Source organism: Ascaphus truei, chromosome 3 (genome assembly GCF_040206685.1).
Source record: "Ascaphus truei isolate aAscTru1 chromosome 3, aAscTru1.hap1, whole genome shotgun sequence".
In the NCBI taxonomy this organism is placed as follows: domain Eukaryota; kingdom Metazoa; phylum Chordata; class Amphibia; order Anura; family Ascaphidae; genus Ascaphus; species Ascaphus truei.
Genome location: NC_134485.1, coordinates 367,359,371 through 367,381,790, shown reverse-complemented (window position 1 = coordinate 367,381,790; position 22,420 = coordinate 367,359,371). Strand labels below are relative to the sequence as shown.

The 22,420-nt window shown below is 40.2% G+C and overlaps 1 protein-coding gene across 1 annotated transcript in view; it reads left to right on the top strand.

Annotated features, from left to right (window-relative positions):
* Positions 1-22,420, top strand: part of B3GLCT (beta 3-glucosyltransferase) — a 417,163-nt gene that overhangs the window by 64,802 nt on the left and 329,941 nt on the right. The window contains exon 3 of the mRNA XM_075592151.1: positions 21,856-21,895. Coding sequence (XP_075448266.1) covers positions 21,856-21,895 — 40 coding nt within the window. The remainder of the gene's footprint in view (positions 1-21,855; positions 21,896-22,420) is intronic.

Here is a 22,420-nt window from a genome sequence, read left to right as displayed (position 1 = left end):
TCTTTTTTTAGCCATCTGCAAAAATTTCAAAGTAAATCTAATTAATGTCGGTGCCGACTGTCTCCCGATCCCTGTCCCAGAACCAGACCAAAACATAGACAGTCCAATCGGGTTTTTTTAGCAAGCTCTCCATGTCCACCAAGGCATAGACTCCTCTCGGGGAATGCCAGTAAAACATTTGTTTCATGTGGGAGGCTGTATAATAATTTAGAATATTTGGGACAGCCATACCCCCTCCTTCCTTGGCATCCAACATAATTGGACTCTTAAAGTCCTCAATTGCCTGGTTCAGAATTTTATATACTTTCCTTGATGAGTTTTTTGTTATGTGAGCTTTCTAACTTTATCATTTTTTCCGTTAAACATTTTTGTCTTTCCATTTTTTAATCTCTGTATGATGCTATTGAAATAAGCTATCCTCTAATCTTGACTTTATGTGCCCCCCACAGAGTCACTGTTGATTCTACCCATTGTTAGACTGAAAATAATTTTTAGGTGAGTCTCCAATTTGTACGCTAATCTCTATATAATTTAGTAAAGAGTAATTCATCCTCCATTGAAATGATTGAATCTTGGCGAATGGTGGATCAAACAGGATAGCCACCGGGGCGTGGTCCAACCAAGAAATAGGCCCCATATCTGAATGAACCAATACTTCTAGGATATTTGGAGATACAAAAATAGTATCGATTCTAGAATACGAATCATGTGGGGGCGAGTAGAAGGAGTAATCTCTCTGCCCTTTTATGCGAGAAACGCCAGTCGTCCAAAAGGGCAAATCCTTTGATTAGCAATCTAAATGTCTTTGTTATACTGTATGTCATTGCGGAGTGTGAATGCCCTGGATGTGTTAATTTGTCCACATCCGTGTCTGGGACCATATTTAAGTCACCTCCTACAATATATAGCTGGTCTTGGTTATCCTCCATTGATTCCAAAGTTTCCCTTAGAAAATCAATTTGTTCCTCGTTAGGAGCGTATATATATTCACTAATGTAATATATTGGCCTGAGAGAAGGCCATGGGCCACCAGTGACCTCCCTCCCTTGTCCTCCAGTGTCTAGAACAGGATACCCTGTTTTATTAAAATCGCAACCCCCCTTTTCTTACTGGTGAAAGATGAGTAAAATGCGTGCTAAAAGTATTTGGGGGTTCTTGGGAGTCAAAATGTCTCTTGTAGAAAAACAGTATCCGCTTTCAACTTTCTAAATTCTTTTAGAGTCAGTCTACGTTTACTATTATTACTATTAAGGCCTTTGACATTCAGAGATACTAACGTCAATGGTGTTTAGACTAGTCATTTCCAATATCGTGTCTCGCGCATGTGAAAGTTGCGATCGAAAAACTTTAATGGTTGTAGAGAATAAAAGGGGAAATTGAAAAAAGAACAAAGGGGGGGGGGGGGGGGATTTTCCCAAGTCTGGAACTTGGAGAACAAAATATAAAAAATAAAAATTAACTTGAAAAATAAGATGAGTGTAACCAGCCACTCATCCCAGTTTTGTGGCCAGTTGCTACTGGCCTGGTGGGCATATGGCCCTACTGGGGTCGCCCTAACATCAGACATGTTAAGACTCCTTACTCACCCCCACATACCGCCGCTACAAAATCTCCACCGCCAAACTGAACCTTTTTGTTTTATCTTACTTGAGACCATAGTCATTGATTTATTTTTCCGGGCTCAAAAAAAGTTCTTTCTTCTGCTCCAAACAGATCCCAGTCTCTTCTATTCTCAGAGGGTTCTCTCTCCTCCATAAAATTAGTCTTATTGTCTAGAAAATAGATAAATAATCTCGATGGCCAGACCAGACGACAAAAAAGCAACTCCAACTTCGGCTTCTTAGAGGACCATGGATTGTGGGCTCATCCGTCTGGTAGACCCTCATGGGCTCCGATGGACCCTTCCAGGGCTTGGTGACTGGCAAATAAAAATGACCCATAGAGCATCTTAGGTGCTCGGCCGGTCTTACTTATTCGCTCCTAGGATACTCGTTCCCTCAGATGACCTATCATCCGAGCTGTTTTTCTGGGATTGGCCTTGTTGGTACTTTCTGCTCTTGGGCTCCAGACCTAGTGCCGAAAGAAAAACTGATGACTCCTCTGGATAAGAAGCAAGGCCTGTCCTCCCTGGTTGACGATAAGGCAGAAAGGAAATGCTCACCAATAGCAAATTCCCTTTTCTTGTAAAATCGATGTTACCGGTCGTAATCCTCTTCGCCTGTCTATAGTCATCTTTAAAAATCCTGGGACATCTGGATGGGGGTGTTTTCGAATTCGATTGATCCCCTGTTTCTGCTTCCCTTTATTATCTTGTCTTTAGCCGCGTATTGATTAAGCCGCAACACTACTTCCCTGCTTCTTTTAGGGTCGTCGAAACTTGGACCCAGTGCTCGATGGGCTCTGTCAATTAACAGTTGGGGGTCAATTTGAGATAAACAACCTTTTTAAGATAAGGCTGCACTGCCTCTGCAGCCACTGACTGGGATGTGGCAGATTCACAGATTGTGCCTGCACTCCCTATTTTCTAAATCGAGCAGATTATCTCTCATGGCTCTTACCTCCTCGTTGAACCTCAATACTTCATCGTCCGTATTTATTTGGTTTTGCAGGGAAGCGTTCATTTTAGATTCCAGGTCCATAGTTCTTCTAGCCAGGGTAGAGATTTCAGATTTAAGCTCCAGAACTGCTTTAACCAAGGCAGACTGCATATCCTGGAGCATCTCCTTTAAGTTCTGTTTTGTGATAGCTATACCCCTCTCCTCTTTACCCTGCTCCTTCTCAGGGCTTAGAGATGCGCGCTCCCATCTGTCTCCCTCGGCGCCATCTTGGTTTTGTCCTCCCGTTGTCGCGGGCTTCTTGTGCTTGAAACGGGACAGATCTGGAGCACTCACTTTCCTGTAGTTCTTGAGAGGCATGTCGATCGGGTGGTTCCCCCCTCCTCTACCGCTATTTTGACTGCGCTACGAGGTGCCGATTGGAGGCTCTATCTGTAAACAAGCAGCGGCATGCACAGATGTCTTCAGCAGATGTGCATGCGCTGTGATGTCACGCGCACGCACCCCCGTTATATTGCATTTAATGAAGATAATCTTCATTTGGCGAACCAGCGAGTCAAAGCAAGAATAATCTTCTTTAGGGCCTATTATGGATCGCTCACTAAAAGTGATGTCGTTTAGAAGGCAATCAGCCTCAAAGAAAACTAAACATTCTTAAATGATTCCTTGTGCATCCCAGAGGTCACGACTTCGTTGGGGGACTTTATTGAAAATGATTATCATGTGACGTCATCTACTCTGCTTAATAACCCGTACATATTGGTAATCGTGGCAAAAAGACAAATCAAACTGTATCACACACTGTAGGGGTAAGAGGTGCCAAGGACAGAGATCCATTTGTCACCTACATTTAGGAGCAAGATGGTGATAAATAGTCTCGTTACATAGGTAATAATTGCCTGAATCTATTGATATGACTCATCGTCACACTACAGTAATAGTATTTTTACATGCATCGGATAGATAGTGCTCTGTGAATTTACAATACATTTTGTGGGGTCTCAATGAGTCAATACATTTTTTTAAAGGTTTCCGCATTTCTCAAAGTTGTAAGTCACTTACTGTAGGTATTACAGTACATATTTTAGTGCAATATGTAATTCAATGTGTCTAGCTCAGAATTCCAGTACAAGGGATGACTTTAAAATGTATTAAAAGATTTATCATTTGTCAAATAAATTCAATACTTGCAAAAATGTATGTACATTATGCCGCTTAATGAAAAGTTACTTGAAATATATAAAGGGCAGAAAAATATTTAAACTTTGTTTTTTTTTTTTTTTAAATCTACAGTAAATCAGGATAAAACTAGGACAGTAGTAACTATTTTTTTGGGTGAGGTGCTTTACAGTACATAATAAATCCAAAATATACTATACATACATATGTTACCATAATATAAAAATGTATGAATCTTGGGGAGGCTGCAGTAGCCCCACACCCTTTATTCTAGCCCCATGGACAAAACTGTTTGTGGCTGGGTAAAAAAACGTGTGCATGCCTCTGAAGGGAGAGTCTTCCATATCCTTAACATGTTTTGCAAGATGATGGTAAACAACTTCAGTCTTTTTATAGCCCTGAGAGAATTTTCTGTTTGCTGTGCAGTGAATTCTGTGTTTGACATATTGTGATACAGAACATGAACATTCTTCAGACTTATTGCAATTGACCTTTCGAGCCTCAAATGCTAACTTATAAAAAGTATGAAGAATTTTCATGTTTTCCTTGTAAAAAGTATCATGTGTGTCTGATGTTCTCTTGAACCAGTATTGGCTCGTAGAGCATGGCTTTGCAGTGACCGTTATAGAGGTGTGACGGTGCTCATCTCAAATCAGGAGGCGGACCCGCAGGGCTGAGGTAAGGATACAAATAAACCGACCACAACCCAGGGACAGAGTCCTGTAAGAGTGTCCGTAGTCGGTATGGAAGTACAGGTCAGGGCTGGTGGCAGAGGTGCAAAGTCGAGGCGGAAGGCGGTGAGGTCAGGACACGGTCTGGGGTCAGCAACAGGAATACAAACAGGCAAGAGGGTAAGGCGTACCTGCAAAGACCAACAGGGAGGGAGAAGGAGTGGCTCAGTGAGTAAAGACACTGACTGACACTGGGAGCCTGGTTCAATTCCCGGTGTTGGCTCCTTGTGACCTTGGGCAAGTCACTTTATCTCCCTGTACCTCAGGCACCAAAAACATAGATTGTAAGCTCTACGGGGCAGGGACCTGTGCCTGCAAAATGTCTCTGTAAAGTGCTGCTTACAATTAGCAGCGCTATACAAGAACATGCTATTATTATTATTATTATTAACAGGAGCTGCAAACACACAGAACTTTGCTTGACAACTCCCTATGGTAACTGCAGCCTTATAAAGCAGGCTGTCAATACCCAAAATGGGCACAGAAAGCAGGAAGGACAGGAGAGACAGAAAATCTGGACCGAAGTGAAAACCCGGCATGGATCGAGCAGACTCCTTACAGTACCCTCTCCTTGAAGAGAGACCTCCGGGCGATCTAAGACGGTTTGGCAGGAAATTTCCAATGAAACGCCCTGACCAGGTTGGAGGCATGAACATCCCTGGACCTGATCCTTGAATTTTCCTCGGGTCCATAACCCTTCCAATCGACCCAGTACTGTAGCCCGCCACGGGATCTACGGGAATCCAATATTTGTCTTACTTCAAATTCCTCCTGGCCATCCACCAAGAACGGTTTAGGAGGGTTGGAGGTGTCAATGTTACAAACTGACAAACGGGATTCATTTGATAATAGTTTATTACAAAGTATGATCATACTCATTCAAAAGTCTATAAGACTCTCTGCTAGGGAATGTCCAAGCAGACTATTTTATACATTTCTGGTTCCTTTGTTCAAAATGTGTTACTAGGCAGATTATACAACCACTCCTTAATTCTTAAACCAATCATTTTACAGACCATTAAACCTGGTTAGAACTGGTTTAAAACTTCTCTGAATAGGTTCCTGGTACAATCTCTCACTAGGAATGTTGGCGTTACTTTAGTCACAGTCGTAAATCTACTTAGGGACGAAACCACACTACAGTACACACACATCTTACACACAAAATGGATACTAAAGACATAACTGACTTTACAAAATGGAAACGGAACATCACTTTCAATCCTTCTCCAGAGACACCCCCCCCCAGTCCATTTCAGTAATATCTGAACAGTATCTTAATTTCAGCAATATTACTTCATCAGTCCCTGCTTTTTTATACTTTTCGAAAACTACAGTGAGAAATGTATAACTTTATTCTTGGAAAACACGGTATCCTTTCCTAGTAGAGGATATTTCTTTAATATAACCATTGGTCCGGATCCTCAATCCCTTGGAGTCTCACCCACTCCTTATCCATTCGCAATTGTTTTTCCCTCTCCTGGCAAGCATTTATTTGTTGTTGGATCACATCAAAAGGGTATTGTTGTACAAGAGAGGTTTCTGTTTGTTCTTTATATATATTCTTGGAGGGGCATAGAGAGAATAACTTGAACGGTCAGGTTGGTGATCAATCCTTTAACGCAAAAATAACAATGAATATGACAAACACACATACTCATATAATCAGACCTCGCACAAGTTTTGCTCCCAGTAATTTAAACCATGTGCCTAATCCCAAATTCCAGCTATAGAATTCTTTTCAAAGAGTCTTCCAATTTAGACACTATTCTTTTTATACATAGTATATCATGGGTAACATTATCCGTATTGTCAGGTACATAAATACAACATTATTCTCCACCATTGCACAAACATTTCTGCTCTTACATTAGTTTTTAAACTGTACCGAACTAAAAATAAAATCTCTTGAACAATACATGGTGTAATTACATTTCATATGCCTACATATATCATAGTCAAATTTGAGTACCTAGATTTGGGTAATCTGAACAAACAAATTAATCCCCTTGCATATATCATAACTAAATATTCCCTCGTGTCCATATCACAGAATCCAAGGAAATATTCAACAGAATAAATATAATTTTCACACATTCTATCTCTCTGATCTTTCAATTGATATAAATATATGTACTGATGCAGCGGCTGTTATTCGAATACTTCACGCGTCATGTACTTCGGAATCCCGATTTGAAACCGCAGGATGAATTCCAGCCTTCCCGCACTAAGATGCGAGTGCAGAAAAACGAATTTTAGTGTTCTGGCTTTTAAAAACATGAAATTGACACAGTAGCACAGTACTGTACACATTACAATTCATCCATTTTATTGCAAACGAAGAAACAGAATCCATGAAATTCAAACCAAACATCCGCGATAAGCGCGGGTGCCTGGGGCGATTGGCTGCGTGGGGAACAGCAGAGATCTCAAAATCGGCGCCGTGATGTGTTCGAATAACGGCCGCTGCATCAGTACGCATCTTCTGAATAGATATACGGTACTATATTGAAGGGTCTATCTAACTGTAACTTGTATAACATCATTGCCAGTTCAGCTCTTCTATATAAATGGTTATAAACACATTGAATCTTGACATAGCCTTTAATATTAATAGATATAAGTATATAGCTCACTCCTCCTCCTGCGACACTTAAAAAAATATATACCGATATAACTAAATCTAATATTAATACTAAGGGCCATCCTATATGCCAAGTCTAATACAGTAACACATTTCTCTCCTCTGCTATCTTCGGATATCCTAACACACATAGATATAATAAAATATGGAACCCTTTCATCTTTGTACCCCTTACATTTAGTTACCAGATAAAAATAATAATAATACAAATAACCCCTAATAATAACCCAATCAGGATCCACTGATCTGTTTTGGTAGTTTCCAGTCAGAATCCTAAACTATATGTTAGAATCTAAAATATAAAACATAAAAAATATAAGGTTAGTATATAATAATTCAGCTATAATGAATATATGAAGATTTAAAGTCCTTATTATTTTGATTCTTCAAAAATAATACTTGTATAAGTATCTATTAGTTCTTTAGAAACTTGTATAAATGTCTTTGATGTGGGAGACCACTTTACAATGAGTCACATGGAAGGTGAGCTCTGCAGCCTTGACAACTGTATCTGTTATAAGCACTACTCGGTACGGGCCCTTCCTCCTGGGCTGTAATGTGTGTTTTCTTTTAAAGATTTAACCATCACCCAATCTCCAAGCTCGAGTAGGTAAGCTTTCAGGTTCTTGAATGTAAACTGTTCAATTTTGACCTGTAACTTTAACCTGTGTATAGAGAAACTGCAAAAATGTATATTAGTTGCATAAAATACTTGCCAATTGGTTCATTACAAATAACATGGTCTTTAATAATTAGTTCCTTTGAACTACTGATACTTCCCGTAAGTGTCCCATAGGGAGATGATTTATATCTGAGTAAATATTATATTATCTATGCCTAGAAATAAATTCCTGTAACAATTTCCTTACCACTGTCTTAGCATCCGCATACTGATCTTAACTCATCCTAAAAAATACATATCGTAACCAATACATATTAAAAATACAAACTCCTGGGTAACTCCATACAATTGATCTATAGATTACCAAAAGGGCCTCATGGGCAAAAAAATAATTTCTCTGCGAAGGCTTGATAGCTTTACCTACTTTATATTGGCTGCAGATATCTCCCTTCTCTTGTTCACATATAACCCATTTACTATGTGAACAGTATATAACATTAAAAACAATAGCCAGACTGGGAGACTATTGAGTCCTGCCCAAACATATATCATTATAAATAGCCCTCCATGCTTCCCACCAATCTGCTTCATAATACAAAAATTCTGGGAAATAGGATCTTTGAGATTCATATGTGCAGCGATTTTAACAATAGTTATTGCTTATGGTAAAAATAAAACCTATAGTAGGTCTTTAACATATATAACATAAAACCTTTAGATATAAAACCCCCAAAACTTTAGATATAAAATTTGCATTTAAAACCTCTTCCTGTGAACACATATAATTTGCCATCAACTTATTCTGCTGTATCACTCCGACAGGAACCATCAATATACAAAATAAATAGTATGGTGAGGCTACTAAAAAGCTCTAAACAGATAGATAGTATAATGGGAGTCCAAAGGAAAGAATGTCCCATGAATACATGTAATATGATAATCTGTCTGAAAAAAACAGAAGCTTTACTGTGGGGGTAAGTATAGCGCTGGATCTGCAGAGAAGTCTGAAGGTAAATACAATCAGGGTAAATGGCAGCCAGGTATTTAGAGTGAGAGCTGGTAAGGGTATATATCAAAAGAGGAATAATATTTGTATTACCTCTATGTCCCAGTCCAGTATATACCTCTCCGTCCTGGATGGCTGTGAATCCCTTTGCTGTGTAAGCCACTGTTGAGACAAAGTGCCGTCCTCCTGTAAGCTTGAGCCCGTTGGAGCTCCCGAGTGTCGGAGCTGTTTGGAGATGAGTCCTCAGCTCCGATCCGTCCGGGAACGCTCCGTCAGCTGCTGTAATCTTGTGGTCCCACGTGGAGATATCAGCGTCTTCCCGTCGTTCCTATGGAGAGATCCATATGGCGCGCCCTCACCGCAACTGTGCGTCCGTCCAATCAAGAGAGTGAACACGAAGAAGAATCGATTTGGTATAGGACAACCAATTCCAGTAAAAAGTACCTTCAACTCGCCAGGTAGGTGAAAAAATCAAAAATCTTTATTGCACTACATTAAAAACAAAAAACAGAACAGAAAAAACCTCTAGGTTTCACCTACCTGGCGAGTTGAAGGTCTTTTTACTGGAATCGGCTGTCCTATACCAATCGATTCTTCTTCGAATATACCAAAAAGACTCTGGATTTCTCAGAAATATATTTTTTAAAATGAGAAATTATAGATAGGGATTCAAAATGGGACACCTTTGGAGAGAAAATAGTCAAAAGTTATAAAATACAGGTGCGCCGATGAGTATTCTAAAACTTGCCTTGGAAAATCTGGGGCTATCACCAACAAGATCCAGGTACATGCTGCAACATTTCAGTAACATTTCTGCAGAGACTAATGGCCCATCGGATTAACACAGCAGGGGTCCTTGGCAGTCCCATTCAGTTTGAATGGGACTGCCAGGGACCCCCGCTGTTAATCCGATGGGCCATTAGTCTGTCTGCAGAAATGTTGCAGCATGTACCCAGCATGTACCCAGCATGTACCTGGGTCTTGTTGGTGATTGCCCCAAATTTGTTTTAGAATACTCGTCGGCACTACAGTGCATTACATATTCAGTTATGTTTACAGTAGAAAAATAATTTCGTATCACTGAGTATACTTCTGACACTATACAAATAAAAACACTCAGTATTACTTATTTTTATAATATATATTTATATTTTACCTGGTGACACACTCTTTGCATCACTGCAACACTGGGTAACACTTTTAAAACATTACTCTTGTGTATATTAAATTATACTACATATTAATCCTAAACATTATACACTAAAAACATTCTATACTGTAAAATAACATATCAAACATTATACTCCATAACATACAATGCCTCTATAAATAATCTGCTCAGAACAGAAAAAAAAACATTTGATCTACTATATTGAGCAGCTCAGAGTTTTAAAAAATGGAGCTTCTTCTACAGCCCGATGCAGACTAAAATTTCCATGGCAAATACACAGACAACCAACTTTACAAAAAATAACAAAAAAACATATAATTCTCACTTATCCTAATCATAAAAAACACAATAGTTTGATCCTGTAAACTAAATTAATAAAAAATATCCTTCTCTTTTCTTATTCTTCTGGAATGTAGCTGCACATTCTTTAAGCTGGAGAAGGTATGGCTATCTGGACTTGAGCAGAGGGAAAAAAAAATATCTCCTGGTTTAAAAAATTCACCCGTCTGGCCAGAATGAATGAACTTTTTAAATTTTTCCAGTAACCGGGCTGATTATAAATATAGTAAAGATCAAATGATCTTTCCCGCTTATGCCCATTCTTATTCCTCCTGCTTCTTTCCACAGATTCTCAAACTCTCCTTTTTCCAGTGTTGATCACTTTGTATTGTAATGGGTGTACACTTTTTTTTTTTTTTTAATTTAAACTTCATCGCGAGCAATTAACAATATTCTTATTTTTGTAAGCACTTGCAAGTTCCTGGATAGTAATTTTATATACATATAATAAACCGGCATCCCCATTATTTAACTCTCACACAAAACTTACACACAGAATTCACCCAGTTACAATTCATTAACATATTCAGATTGGTTTTTTTACAGCTTTTGTGAAGGGCATAACAATAAATTGCCAGCACCTAGACTGCTTCTGTATCAAAAACCTGAATCAGCAATTTATTATTTTGGGGAAAAGGGAAAGATATTACCACAGACATACCGGGATTACTGAAACATTCAACCCTCACCCTATTTATACTTGAGAATCTAATAAAACATTTTAGGGATTATTTTTAGGCAAAAACCTCTCCTCTTGAGAACAATGAGGGCACAGATGGACTGTGACATTATTAGTGCCAGTCAATATGCACTGATACTTGGTTGATCTGGAATTAGAAATTTGTGTTGCATATCTTAACTTTAGATTGGGAAAATTGTAATTTCTACTTATTTACTCTATACCTTTTTCCAGCCAATGCCTGCATCTCTTTTAGAGGCTTTGCAATTTCTAACAAAATATCCTAACTTTCTAAAACTTACACTTATAACACTTTTTTCCCCCTTCTTGATCCTTATTCTATGATCTATTCTGAGCCTCCGTTTTATCTTGTAAATGTAATATTTCTAATACCTTATCTCTCTTTTATACAACCTCTCTCTGCTTAAAAACTATTTTCTATCATTCTTGGATCAGATTTTCTTTTGTTAACTTTATTACTCTAAAAATGTACTTTTACTTTTTAAAACTTTGCATGATACCAAAAATCCACACTAAACAGTAGTGCAGTGTTTACCTACATTCTTGCTGAGAAAAAACTAAATATCATTTGATTCTTAACAAAAAACTAATTTAATAAAAATATGCTTTTCTATTCTTATAAGTAATCTGAAAACTTTCATAAGATACATTAATTACTTTAAAACTAATTGAAAACAATTTTAGAATCGTAGCAAATTTCTATCTAGATTAATGATTAACTCCTATCTCACAGACATGCAACCTCTTCTGTGTAAAATTCCTTTGAAAACGTTGTGGGCTAGTGCTACAGATATGAGAGTTGTATTGATTTTTAGGTTCATTCTCTCATTTTCCTTGCAATTAATATAATTTGTAGTTAATTTTTTTTCCCGGCACCCTTCTTTTCATCAACAGAATTCAATTGACCCATTTTAAATTTTTCACATAGAACTTTTGTCCACACAGGACTTTTACTTTTCCACACAGGATTTCTACTTTTCCACACAGGATCACATATTTTTTTGCTTTTTTTCCTCAAACAGTATTTCTCACACAGAGAATCCACACAGATTATAACTACTGCAGAATTACGTTATTTCACACAGCCACTATGTCACACCGTATTATATAAATTGATTCCCACAGAGATTGTATCAATTGATTCTTAAAATAACCTACTCATTATCGAAATTCCGTCACCCAGACGAGACTTCAGAGACATCATGGCTTCATCATGAAACACCAAACTCCTTAAACGAAAGGCATGAACAGATGATGCCTTACCTTGTCCATAGAGTTGAGTGTCCCAGTGAGAGCCATCCTTCTCCTTTGGTCCAAGTGTCTGAGATTTTGGAATCCCATCCTCGGCGGCATCTGTCAATGTTCCAAACTGACAAACGGGGCTCATTTGATAATAAGTAGTTTATTGCAAAGTATGATCATACATATCGGATAGCAGGATCCAACAATTACGGAATTTATGGGAGAGGATTCAGGGGAATCTCAGGAAAGCAACTTTTCTACAGAAAAAACAGGCGGACCGAAATCGACAAACACCAGCGTACAATCCGGGAGACAAAGTTTGGCTTTCCACCAAGAATATTCGGCTAAAGGTGCCCACAACAAAGTTAACACCACGATTCATTGGCCCATTTACCATTTCCGAGGGGATCAATCCGGTCGCCTATCGCCTAAAACTACCCACTTCCATGCGCATTCCTTCCGTTTGTCACACCTCCCTTTTGAGACCATGCGTACAGGACTCTCATTCCCTTGCTCCAGTTCTTCCACCAGAACCTCTCCTTAAAGATGGTCAGCAGGAATTCAAGGTACTGTCGGTGCTGGACTCCAGGATGTGTAGGGGAGGCCTTCAATATCTTGTTCACTGGAGGGGCTTTGGCCCTGAAGAGTGATCCTAGCTATCTCGGCATTAACTGCACGCTCCCAAGCTCGTCCGGGCCTTCCACTCTAAGTATCCTCATAAACCATCCCTGAATCGCCAAGAGGTTGCTCCTGAAGGAGAGGGGGGGCATTGTGAGGATCACCGGGAAGCACCGCCTCCGTCGCTCATCCCGTGACATGACGGGTGACGCGTGCCAATCACAGGTGCAGCACCGCTAGGGAGGAGCCTCAGCAGGGCCCGCTTTCAGGTTCCGCCCCTGTGACGACATGAGCAACGCTCCGCGCGCTCCGACTACGCGCAGATACAGCACGGACACAGGCACTCAAGGAGTTAATGCTATCTATTATCCCAGAGATGCTACTGACTCCGCCCCTGCATATCGGTACACAGCATACCTGTGATTACTCCTTACCCTGCAGCTGTTGGCTGCCCTGTATTCATTACTCTGCAGCTGTGTGCTGCCTTTCCATTGTCTGTCTGCTCTTTAAATGCACAGTCAGCCCTCCTCCAAACTGGCTGAGCATAAACTCTTGTCAGTGTGTGCTTACCTCATGCTTCATGGTATCCTGCCTTGCCTTGCTTCCAGTTCCTTTGAACCCTGCTTGTGCCCGGACTCCTGACTTCTCTGACCCCTGGATCGTGGCTACAGACTCAACTATTCTGATCTCTCTATCCCTGGACCCCGGCACAGCATCAACGACCATCCGACCTTCTTCTCCTCTCCTCGACCACGGCAAGTACCTCAACTAACCTGACCTCTCCTACCCTGACCCGGCTTCACGACTACCACTCTGCACTCAGGACGTGTCTGCTCGGTTGTTGGTCGGTGACTATCAATATCCCCACCTCAGCCTCGTGGTTCCGCCTTGTTTGTGGTGAGCACTTGTGACAATATCCAGCTAAGATTACTTACTCTGCTTGATTTAAATTATCATCTTGTAAGTGCATTCATTTACAGCAGGGATTATCTGTTTATATTATACAGAGCACACTATGTTCTGTTTTTGTCTTTTTGTTGCCTGTGCGCAATAGGTCATTTTCCAGTACTACATTGCCTCTGTGGACACTGGTTGGTTAGGTGCCCAGGGCACCTCAGTACTTTGGGGGTTCTCACCAGGGTGCGTATATGGTGTGGGACTGTATTGTTATAGATATGTGTTAGTAAAGATAAGTAGTCATACCAGTGTGTCTGTATCTTTATTCATTACTGTATTGGTCCTGAAGAGGGGTTATCCTGCAGTGCTAGGATCCCTCTCAGGTAGAGTCGCTGTATATTGATAGAACGCGATCACCCCAGACTCCCAGTGGCGGAGGATTAGGCCTCCTGTACCCCAAAAAGGCATTCAGCACGCGTAGTTCCCTAAGTCACGGGGAAAGGGGCCTATATGTGTGTGTGTGTGTGTGTGTGTGTGTGTGTGTAAATCCTGTTCAATGATCTCTAAGTTTCCTGCCTTTAATATGGGACAAAAGATCCTGCACTGTAACTGAGAACAACACCCCCTCCCCTCTTCCCCCCACTCCTCTTTATCCTTAATGCTCTCCACTCATCTGCTCCTCCCTACAAATCGGCCTTAATCTCTTGTTATGCCCCTGCTCATCTCGCGCATCTTGTCTCCCCACCTTTAAGTTAAATCTTAAAGCTCATCTCTTAAATGAAGCATTTCTATAGCCTGGACTCATGGTTACTGTCCCACACCCACAATTGCTGCTAACAACCATTGTGGCCAAGCACTGCTATCTACTTCACTTATTCCCTCACCTGCTGTCTTTGTAAATCTCCCAACATACCATTTACAGTAGAATATAAGCTCTCAGGGACAGGGATTTCATTTCCTATTGTCTGATTTTGCTTGTTGTACTTATTGTATTATAACTCCCTGTACTGTATTATCTCTTTTGTAAAGTGCCAAGTACAGCTGAGGGCGCTATTTAAATAAAGATATATAAATGTGTGTGTATAAAATATATACACTGCAATCTGGGACATGTATGGTTTCTCAGTACATTAGAATAAACGAAAATTGCCATACAGTATGGACATTGCTAGCCTCGTATAAAAACAAAAATCACGGTTGAGAATAACTTTAATCACTTATCACTTATCCCTGGACCCCGGCACAGCATCAACGACCATCCGACCTTCTTCTCCTCTCCTCGACCACGGCAAGTACCTCAACTAACCTGACCTCTCCTACCCTGACCCGGCTTCACGACTACCACTCTGCACTCAGGACGTGTCTGCTCGGTTGTTGGTCGGTGACTATCAATATCCCCACCTCAGCCTCGTGGTTCCGCCTTGTTTGTGGTGAGCACTTGTGACAATATCCAGCTAAGATTACTTACTCTGCTTGATTTAAATTATCATCTTGTAAGTGCATTCATTTACAGCAGGGATTATCTGTTTATATTATACAGAGCACACTATGTTCTGTTTTTGTCTTTTTGTTGCCTGTGCGCAATAGGTCATTTTCCAGTACTACATTGCCTCTGTGGACACTGGTTGGTTAGGTGCCCAGGGCACCTCAGTACTTTGGGGGTTCTCACCAGGGTGCGTATATGGTGTGGGACTGTATTGTTATAGATATGTGTTAGTAAAGATAAGTAGTCATACCAGTGTGTGTGTATCTTTATTCATTACTGTATTGGTCCTGAAGAGGGGTTATCCTGCAGTGCTAGGATCCCTCTCAGGTAGAGTCGCTGTATATTGATAGAACGCGATCACCCCAGACTCCCAGTGGCGGAGGATTAGGCCTCCTGTACCCCAAAAAGGCATTCAGCACGCGTAGTTCCCTAAGTCACGGGGAAAGGGGCCTATATGTGTGTGTGTGTGTGTGTGTGTGTGTGTGTAAATCCTGTTCAATGATCTCTAAGTTTCCTGCCTTTAATATGGGACAAAAGATCCTGCACTGTAACTGAGAACAACACCCCCTCCCCTCTTCCCCCCACTCCTCTTTATCCTTAATGCTCTCCACTCATCTGCTCCTCCCTACAAATCGGCCTTAATCTCTTGTTATGCCCCTGCTCATCTCGCGCATCTTGTCTCCCCACCTTTAAGTTAAATCTTAAAGCTCATCTCTTAAATGAAGCATTTCTATAGCCTGGACTCATGGTTACTGTCCCACACCCACAATTGCTGCTAACAACCATTGTGGCCAAGCACTGCTATCTACTTCACTTATTCCCTCACCTGCTGTCTTTGTAAATCTCCCAACATACCATTTACAGTAGAATATAAGCTCTCAGGGACAGGGATTTCATTTCCTATTGTCTGATTTTGCTTGTTGTACTTATTGTATTATAACTCCCTGTACTGTATTATCTCTTTTGTAAAGTGCCAAGTACAGCTGAGGGCGCTATTTAAATAAAGATATATAAATGTGTGTGTATAAAATATATACACTGCAATCTGGGACATGTATGGTTTCTCAGTACATTAGAATAAACGAAAATTGCCATACAGTATGGACATTGCTAGCCTCGTATAAAAACAAAAATCACGGTTGAGAATAACTTTAATCACTTATCTCTTAGGCCGTGCCTATAATGCCGTCGATGGCGACGACGACACGATGGGTGACGTCACCCGTCGCCACCGGCGAAAGTTATATTTCGCTGGGTGGCGGTGTCGCGTGTTTCCGGCAATCTGATTGGTTCAAGGGCCGTCACGTGACGCAACAGCCCTTGAAAAATCAAATTTTGCCGACTACCAGTTTTCGCGGCGGCGGCAATGCATTTATTTTCGGTCGCCGATGCCGTCGCCGGCACTAAAAGCACGGCCTTAGAATCCATGCATCAATGCACCTCTTTTACCCCACTTTTGTTAATAAGAAGTTTTTAGGAATCTTTGAACAGTATACAGTACAGCAATAGGAGATACATGGTAACTGTATATGGAATGCAGCAAAAATGTGTTCCTTAGGTTGTCGATTTGAATCATACAGATATTTACTTTGTCAAAAATATCCCTGAGGTCTGAGATTGCATAGACTACATGTATCAAGTGTGAGATGTTTACAATTGGAAGAATTTTTTTGTATTAAGACTCCTCTTTTTGGCAAATTAATTTAGTATTTTTCCATGTTAATGTCAACATCTAGTGGTATATTTGTATTGGAGTAGGCTTTTGATAAAATGATTATATTGTTTCTACTGAGCACCAATGTGCTTTTCATTCGGTTTCTTTGCTGCCCTGAGTTTTTTTTCATTTTTTTAACATTTCTAATCTTGGTTAAATACACAATAGAATCCAGTGGAACCAAAATTTTTTTTGGTGTGCTACTTGAGACTTGGAAAATTGCTTACTCTGTTGTGTGTGTGACTGGATTAGCTGATCAATGAGGACAAAAAAATATTTTGAAACTTTTATTGTCACTGATAGTTCAGCTATGTATAAACATCCAGAATTCACAGTGTGGGTTAAACAGGATGATTTATTTTTTCTCATTACATTTTCTTATATTACAGCTATAAATTTCAGTAGGTTTCATTTTATGTTTTACAACATGGAAACAGCTTTCCTCCTTTTTGCCATTAATAAAAATGATGTTTGAGTGTTTTAAAGAAGCTAAGTGCTCTTTAATTGCCTAGTTGCATTTTGTTGACTTTTTTATGAAGGTTTAATTAGAACAATAAGAGGCTCAGAAATGGTCGGCAGCGATATGGTTTAGAACACACAGGAATTAAGTGCAATAGACCCTTTTTGGTGTACATATTGAATTTTAATTGGGATTATATTTCTATAAATATTTATTATTACCTGTTTATTTTGTATAGTTGCTGATGAATTTGTAAATGGATTAATTTTTATGCTGAATAATATTGATATTCTTTGCTAATTAATGATATTATACATGTGTAAACGTTAGACTGCGTTTATATTTCCGGCGACGCGACCGATGACGTCAACTGTCCGAAAGTTGCACTTAGGTTTGGAGCGACGTCACTGGCGACAAAGCCACTGATGTCACGAAGGGGGCGGGCAGAGTTCAGTAGGCGCTCTGTGATTGGTGTAGAGACAGTCACATTTGGTGACTGTCTCTTCCAAATACAAATTTCAATGGCTTCAACATTTTTTGTAGCTCCGTCGCCGTCGCGCTTACTATAAGCGCATGCAACGGATCCAATGCATTTGTTACGTCACCGGACACTATAAGCGCAGCCTTACACTTACTTAAATTGATAGGGAGTGAGGATGGTTTGGTCTCTTTCCTGATATTATTTATTTTTGTAATGACTTTGAATGCTGTTGTCTACTCCGCATGGCAAATTGCCTACAGGCATACCCCGTTTTACAAACACCCATTTTACGTACACTCGCAAGTACGTACACTTTTTTTTAACTGCACCATACCCCTGTGTACGTACTCAGTGCTTCGCGAGTACGGACACCAGGGGGCGGGGCGCGTGCACGGCGGCGTGCGCTTGTGGCGGCGTGCGCACCTCTGCATTAACTCACCTCCTTGAAGCTCCTTCAGTCTTCTCTCACGGAGCGGGAGAGGAGGGGGGAGTGCAGGGGGCGGCGCGCGCACGGCTAAAGGTTGCGTGCGCACATCTTCATTGTCTCCCCTCCTTGAAGCTCCTTCTGTCTTCTCACACAGAGCGGGAGAGGAGGGGGGAGTGCAGGGGGCGGCGCGTATGCACTGCTGTGGCTGCGTGCGCACCTCTTAATATGCTCCCCCTCCTTCTGTCTCCTCCAACGGAGCAGAAGTGGAGGAAGGAGGGGGGAGTGCAGGGGGCGGCACGCGTGCACTGCTGTGGCTGCGTGCGCACCTCTTAATATGCTCCCCCTCCTTCTGTCTCCTCCAACGGAGCAGAAGTGGAGGGGGGAGTGCAGGGGGCGGCGCGCGCACGGCTGCGTGCGCACCTCTTAATTGACTCCCCCTCCTTCTGTCTTCTCCAACGGAGAAGAACTGTAGGGGGGAGGAGCGGGGGGGGGGGGGAGCAGGGGATGGCACAGACTTAACTCGGGAGTGCAGAGGGGAGGAGGAATGGGGACAGATGGGAGGGGGAGGGCCATGCAGTACTGTCCTGCGTGCGCTCCTCTCCCCTCCTTGCTTGCTCCCCTCTCCCCTCCTTTCTTGCTCCCATTCGTTGCGCTGAGGCTGCCCCTAAAGACCACCATAGTTATGACTCACCAATTCACCTCAGCCAATAGGGAAACAGCAGTTCCTTCATCTTCATCCTTCAGCTTTCCGTCATCTTGATAGCGCCATGGCTCTTTTTGAAAAGCATGACAGGGACTTTGAAAGAAGTTCCAAAGTCAATGCAATCATTTCGGGGGGCTATGCCTGTTACAAAGAAATATACAGAGAAAAGAAAAGAGCTACACTTCAAACCTCCTTAGACACCTACTTTCCTAAAAGATCAACAGCAGCCAGTCAAATCTCCCAGACCATCAACATCCACTGAAAGTCCACCTCGAGCATCGACATCAGCCCCAAGCCCTACTCCTATTATTATTTCTACTTCAAGTAGTCCATCGAAATCGCCCGCAAGAAAGCGTCTAGCCCTTGATGACTCTACTTAATCTACATAACAGCCCCACACAGCAGAAATTAGAGAGAATTTGTTGCTGCCAAGGATCATATGGTTTGATTTTCTGTTTGCTGTTCAGTGGATTGGAACTCTTGCTGGTTCTGGACTCTAGCTACTTTGAGCTGTTGCTCTGTTTTGCTGTGCATCACATTATCATTGATTGTGGGATTTGGTTGATTATTGGTTGGGGAAAGAGGGATAAGGGCCTGAAGAAGGGGTATCCACTTCGAAACGTTGCCCCCTTAATTTACCCTCCCCCCATTGTTTTTCCCGCACACCCTGTCTTATTGTCTCTCTCACCCCTTACCCCGTGTTCCTTCCCCATACCACGTATATCCTAGAGTTCTATTATTCGTTTGTGTGACATCTCTCCAAGTTATTGTTATCTTGTGTATGCATTAAATTATTCTCATTTTTGGCTTATGTCCTGGTTGACAATTTTTTGGTAGTCAGTGAATGCTGGAACATTGGTTGATATTTGGTTACTGCTGTAGGGGGAATTAGGGTTCTCCTTGTTCCTGCTGCACCTGGCATTTAGTTATGTTATTCCAATTTTGAGTGCTGTTTATCGCTTTTTGTTTTGTTACAGTAAAAATACTGTACAGTAGAAGATATGCCCTCTCTTTCATCCTTCCTACATAATTTTTACCTAATTTTCTGTTCATCCATTTTGCATCTGCCAGCACTAGTAAGAAAAAAAAATCAGCTGACATTAAAAATTTTCTTTCAATAAAGCCTACTGTATTAATTTTGGTTACAAATGCATTATTTACATCAGTTATGCACATATATGATGTTTGCAGTACAGTACATGCACTGTAAAGTGGAAAAAAGGTCGTGCTTCACTTTAAGTACATTTTCACTTTACATACATGCTCCGGTCCCATTGCGTATGTTAAAGCGGGGTATGTCTGTATATGAATTTTAATCTTGCCCCCTGAGCATGTTCTGTCCTTTGTTACCATGATAACCTTTTGGACTGCAATGGGAAAGGGGGAGTGATTCATCTTAACCTCCCAGACACTTAATATTTGAAACGCTTGTATCTCCTGAATGGAGAATCAGTTTATAAAATTAGCAGGCTGCTGCTTTTAAAGCTACGGTGATAAAAATATATATGAAACAGATGTTATAACTGCTTACAAAATGTTGAAGCATGTTAATAGATATTTATAAAATTACCTTATTGTATAATTCTGGAACTACTACTTCTCATCTGGCTCTTTGAAAATGTAGTTTACTATAATCACCATAGAGTCCCACGATTGACCATCTGCCTCATTGATTAAAGCCAATGTATTCTCAGTTGCTTGAAGACGTTATCTTTTCATTTCTTTAAAATCTTTTCCAGTATTTCTTCATAACGAGTCATCCTTACATCGGTGGGTTTTTGGATCATACTTTACCAAATGTTTTGCTTGCTTTAGTAATGAAGTAGGATGTTTTTTTCCACCATCCTGCCAATATAATATAGCTTTAGTAAAAAGGTTCATTAAATAAAATTGGCATTAAGCACAGATGTGGACAATTCTCTCTCTCTCTCTCCTCCTCCTTCTCTTTCTCCTCCTCCTTCTTCTCTTTTTTTTTTTAAACATTTATCGATCTTTAATGAATCTAAGCCTTAGATCCCTATGACATAATATTAATATATTTTAATTAATTACTATTTTATAATTGCACACAACCGCTGCACGCTCAGAACCCAAACCCACCACACAATATATATTTGTCTAAAGGAGTGCTACTGCAATTGTGACCTTGTTTACATAACAAAAGACAAAAGGCTCCAGTGCTACATCCAATATGACAAATTATATAGTTAAATAGTTATCTGTTTTTCTTTTCAAAAGTGAGGGTCATTTAGTTAAATTCTTTGACCAAAGGATTTTAAGCTTTCAGACCACACCAAAGTATCACCTCCTTTGCAAGTCCTAACACTACCTGCAAAAGTTCTTCTAACTGCTCTAACAGAGGTAGAACTGTCTTAAGACACTAAGAACCCAAACCCACCATATCATATATATTTGTGTCTATTTGTGTAAATACTTATCTGTTTTGCTATTCATAACTGAGTGTCATTTAGTTAGTATTTATCCATGTAATTTGTCATATTGGATGTAGCATTGGGGGCTTTGTTTTTGGTTATATTTTATAATTACATAACAAAACACATAATAACATTTTCTTGTGTATTATCCAAACTAAGTGTAGGGGTATTGTCTAGAATAATTACTAAGTGCACACAAGATTGTGATAAGGTTATTTTGTCTAATGTTGTAATAGGGTTAACAGTGGTTATCTTTATGCTCATTTTTCATCATTTTCTTATTAAACATTGTACTGTACATTACATAGTACTATTTGCCACTCCATGCTTTTTTTAAATTGTTTAATATTATTTTAGTATTGTGTAGATGTTTCCAACATCAATTCTTTAGACTATATGCAGTTTTTAAATCAGAAACAAATAATGGTTTCTGTCTTTTTTGCAGAATTATGACAAGAGGGGATCACAAAGTCAAACTTCGTTGGGTAAGAAATCCAAGTATTTTGTATTGCTTATTAGGCCCTGACTGCCCTGTGATCTACTTATTTATTTGGAAATTATTAGATAAAAATTCAGATTCTCTCTGTGAAACTGGACTCTTTGCATTTGATGTTGACACAGCTGATGGAGCTACTGAAAAAGTAGATTTCAGTTTTTTTTACAAATTAGAAATATTTACTATGAGGTACTGTAATTGCACAATAATTGTATCCTAGACCGGCAAGTACCAATCTTTTATATATTTCTTAGTGTACAGTACTATAATAACAAACCAAAACCCATTTTCTGCACCACCAACCATTTCACTGGTGTTTTGTTTAAAGTACTGTACATATGTCTATATTTTCCGATTTATCAATCAACTTTTGTCCTGTAGTTGTAATTTAATGACAAACTATATAAATATCAGTCAATGGTGGTGCGGATTAGCACTTGATTAGACCTTTTACATTCAGTACATACTGTAGCATCATATTAGTTTATAAAAAAAAGAATAAAATAGACAATCT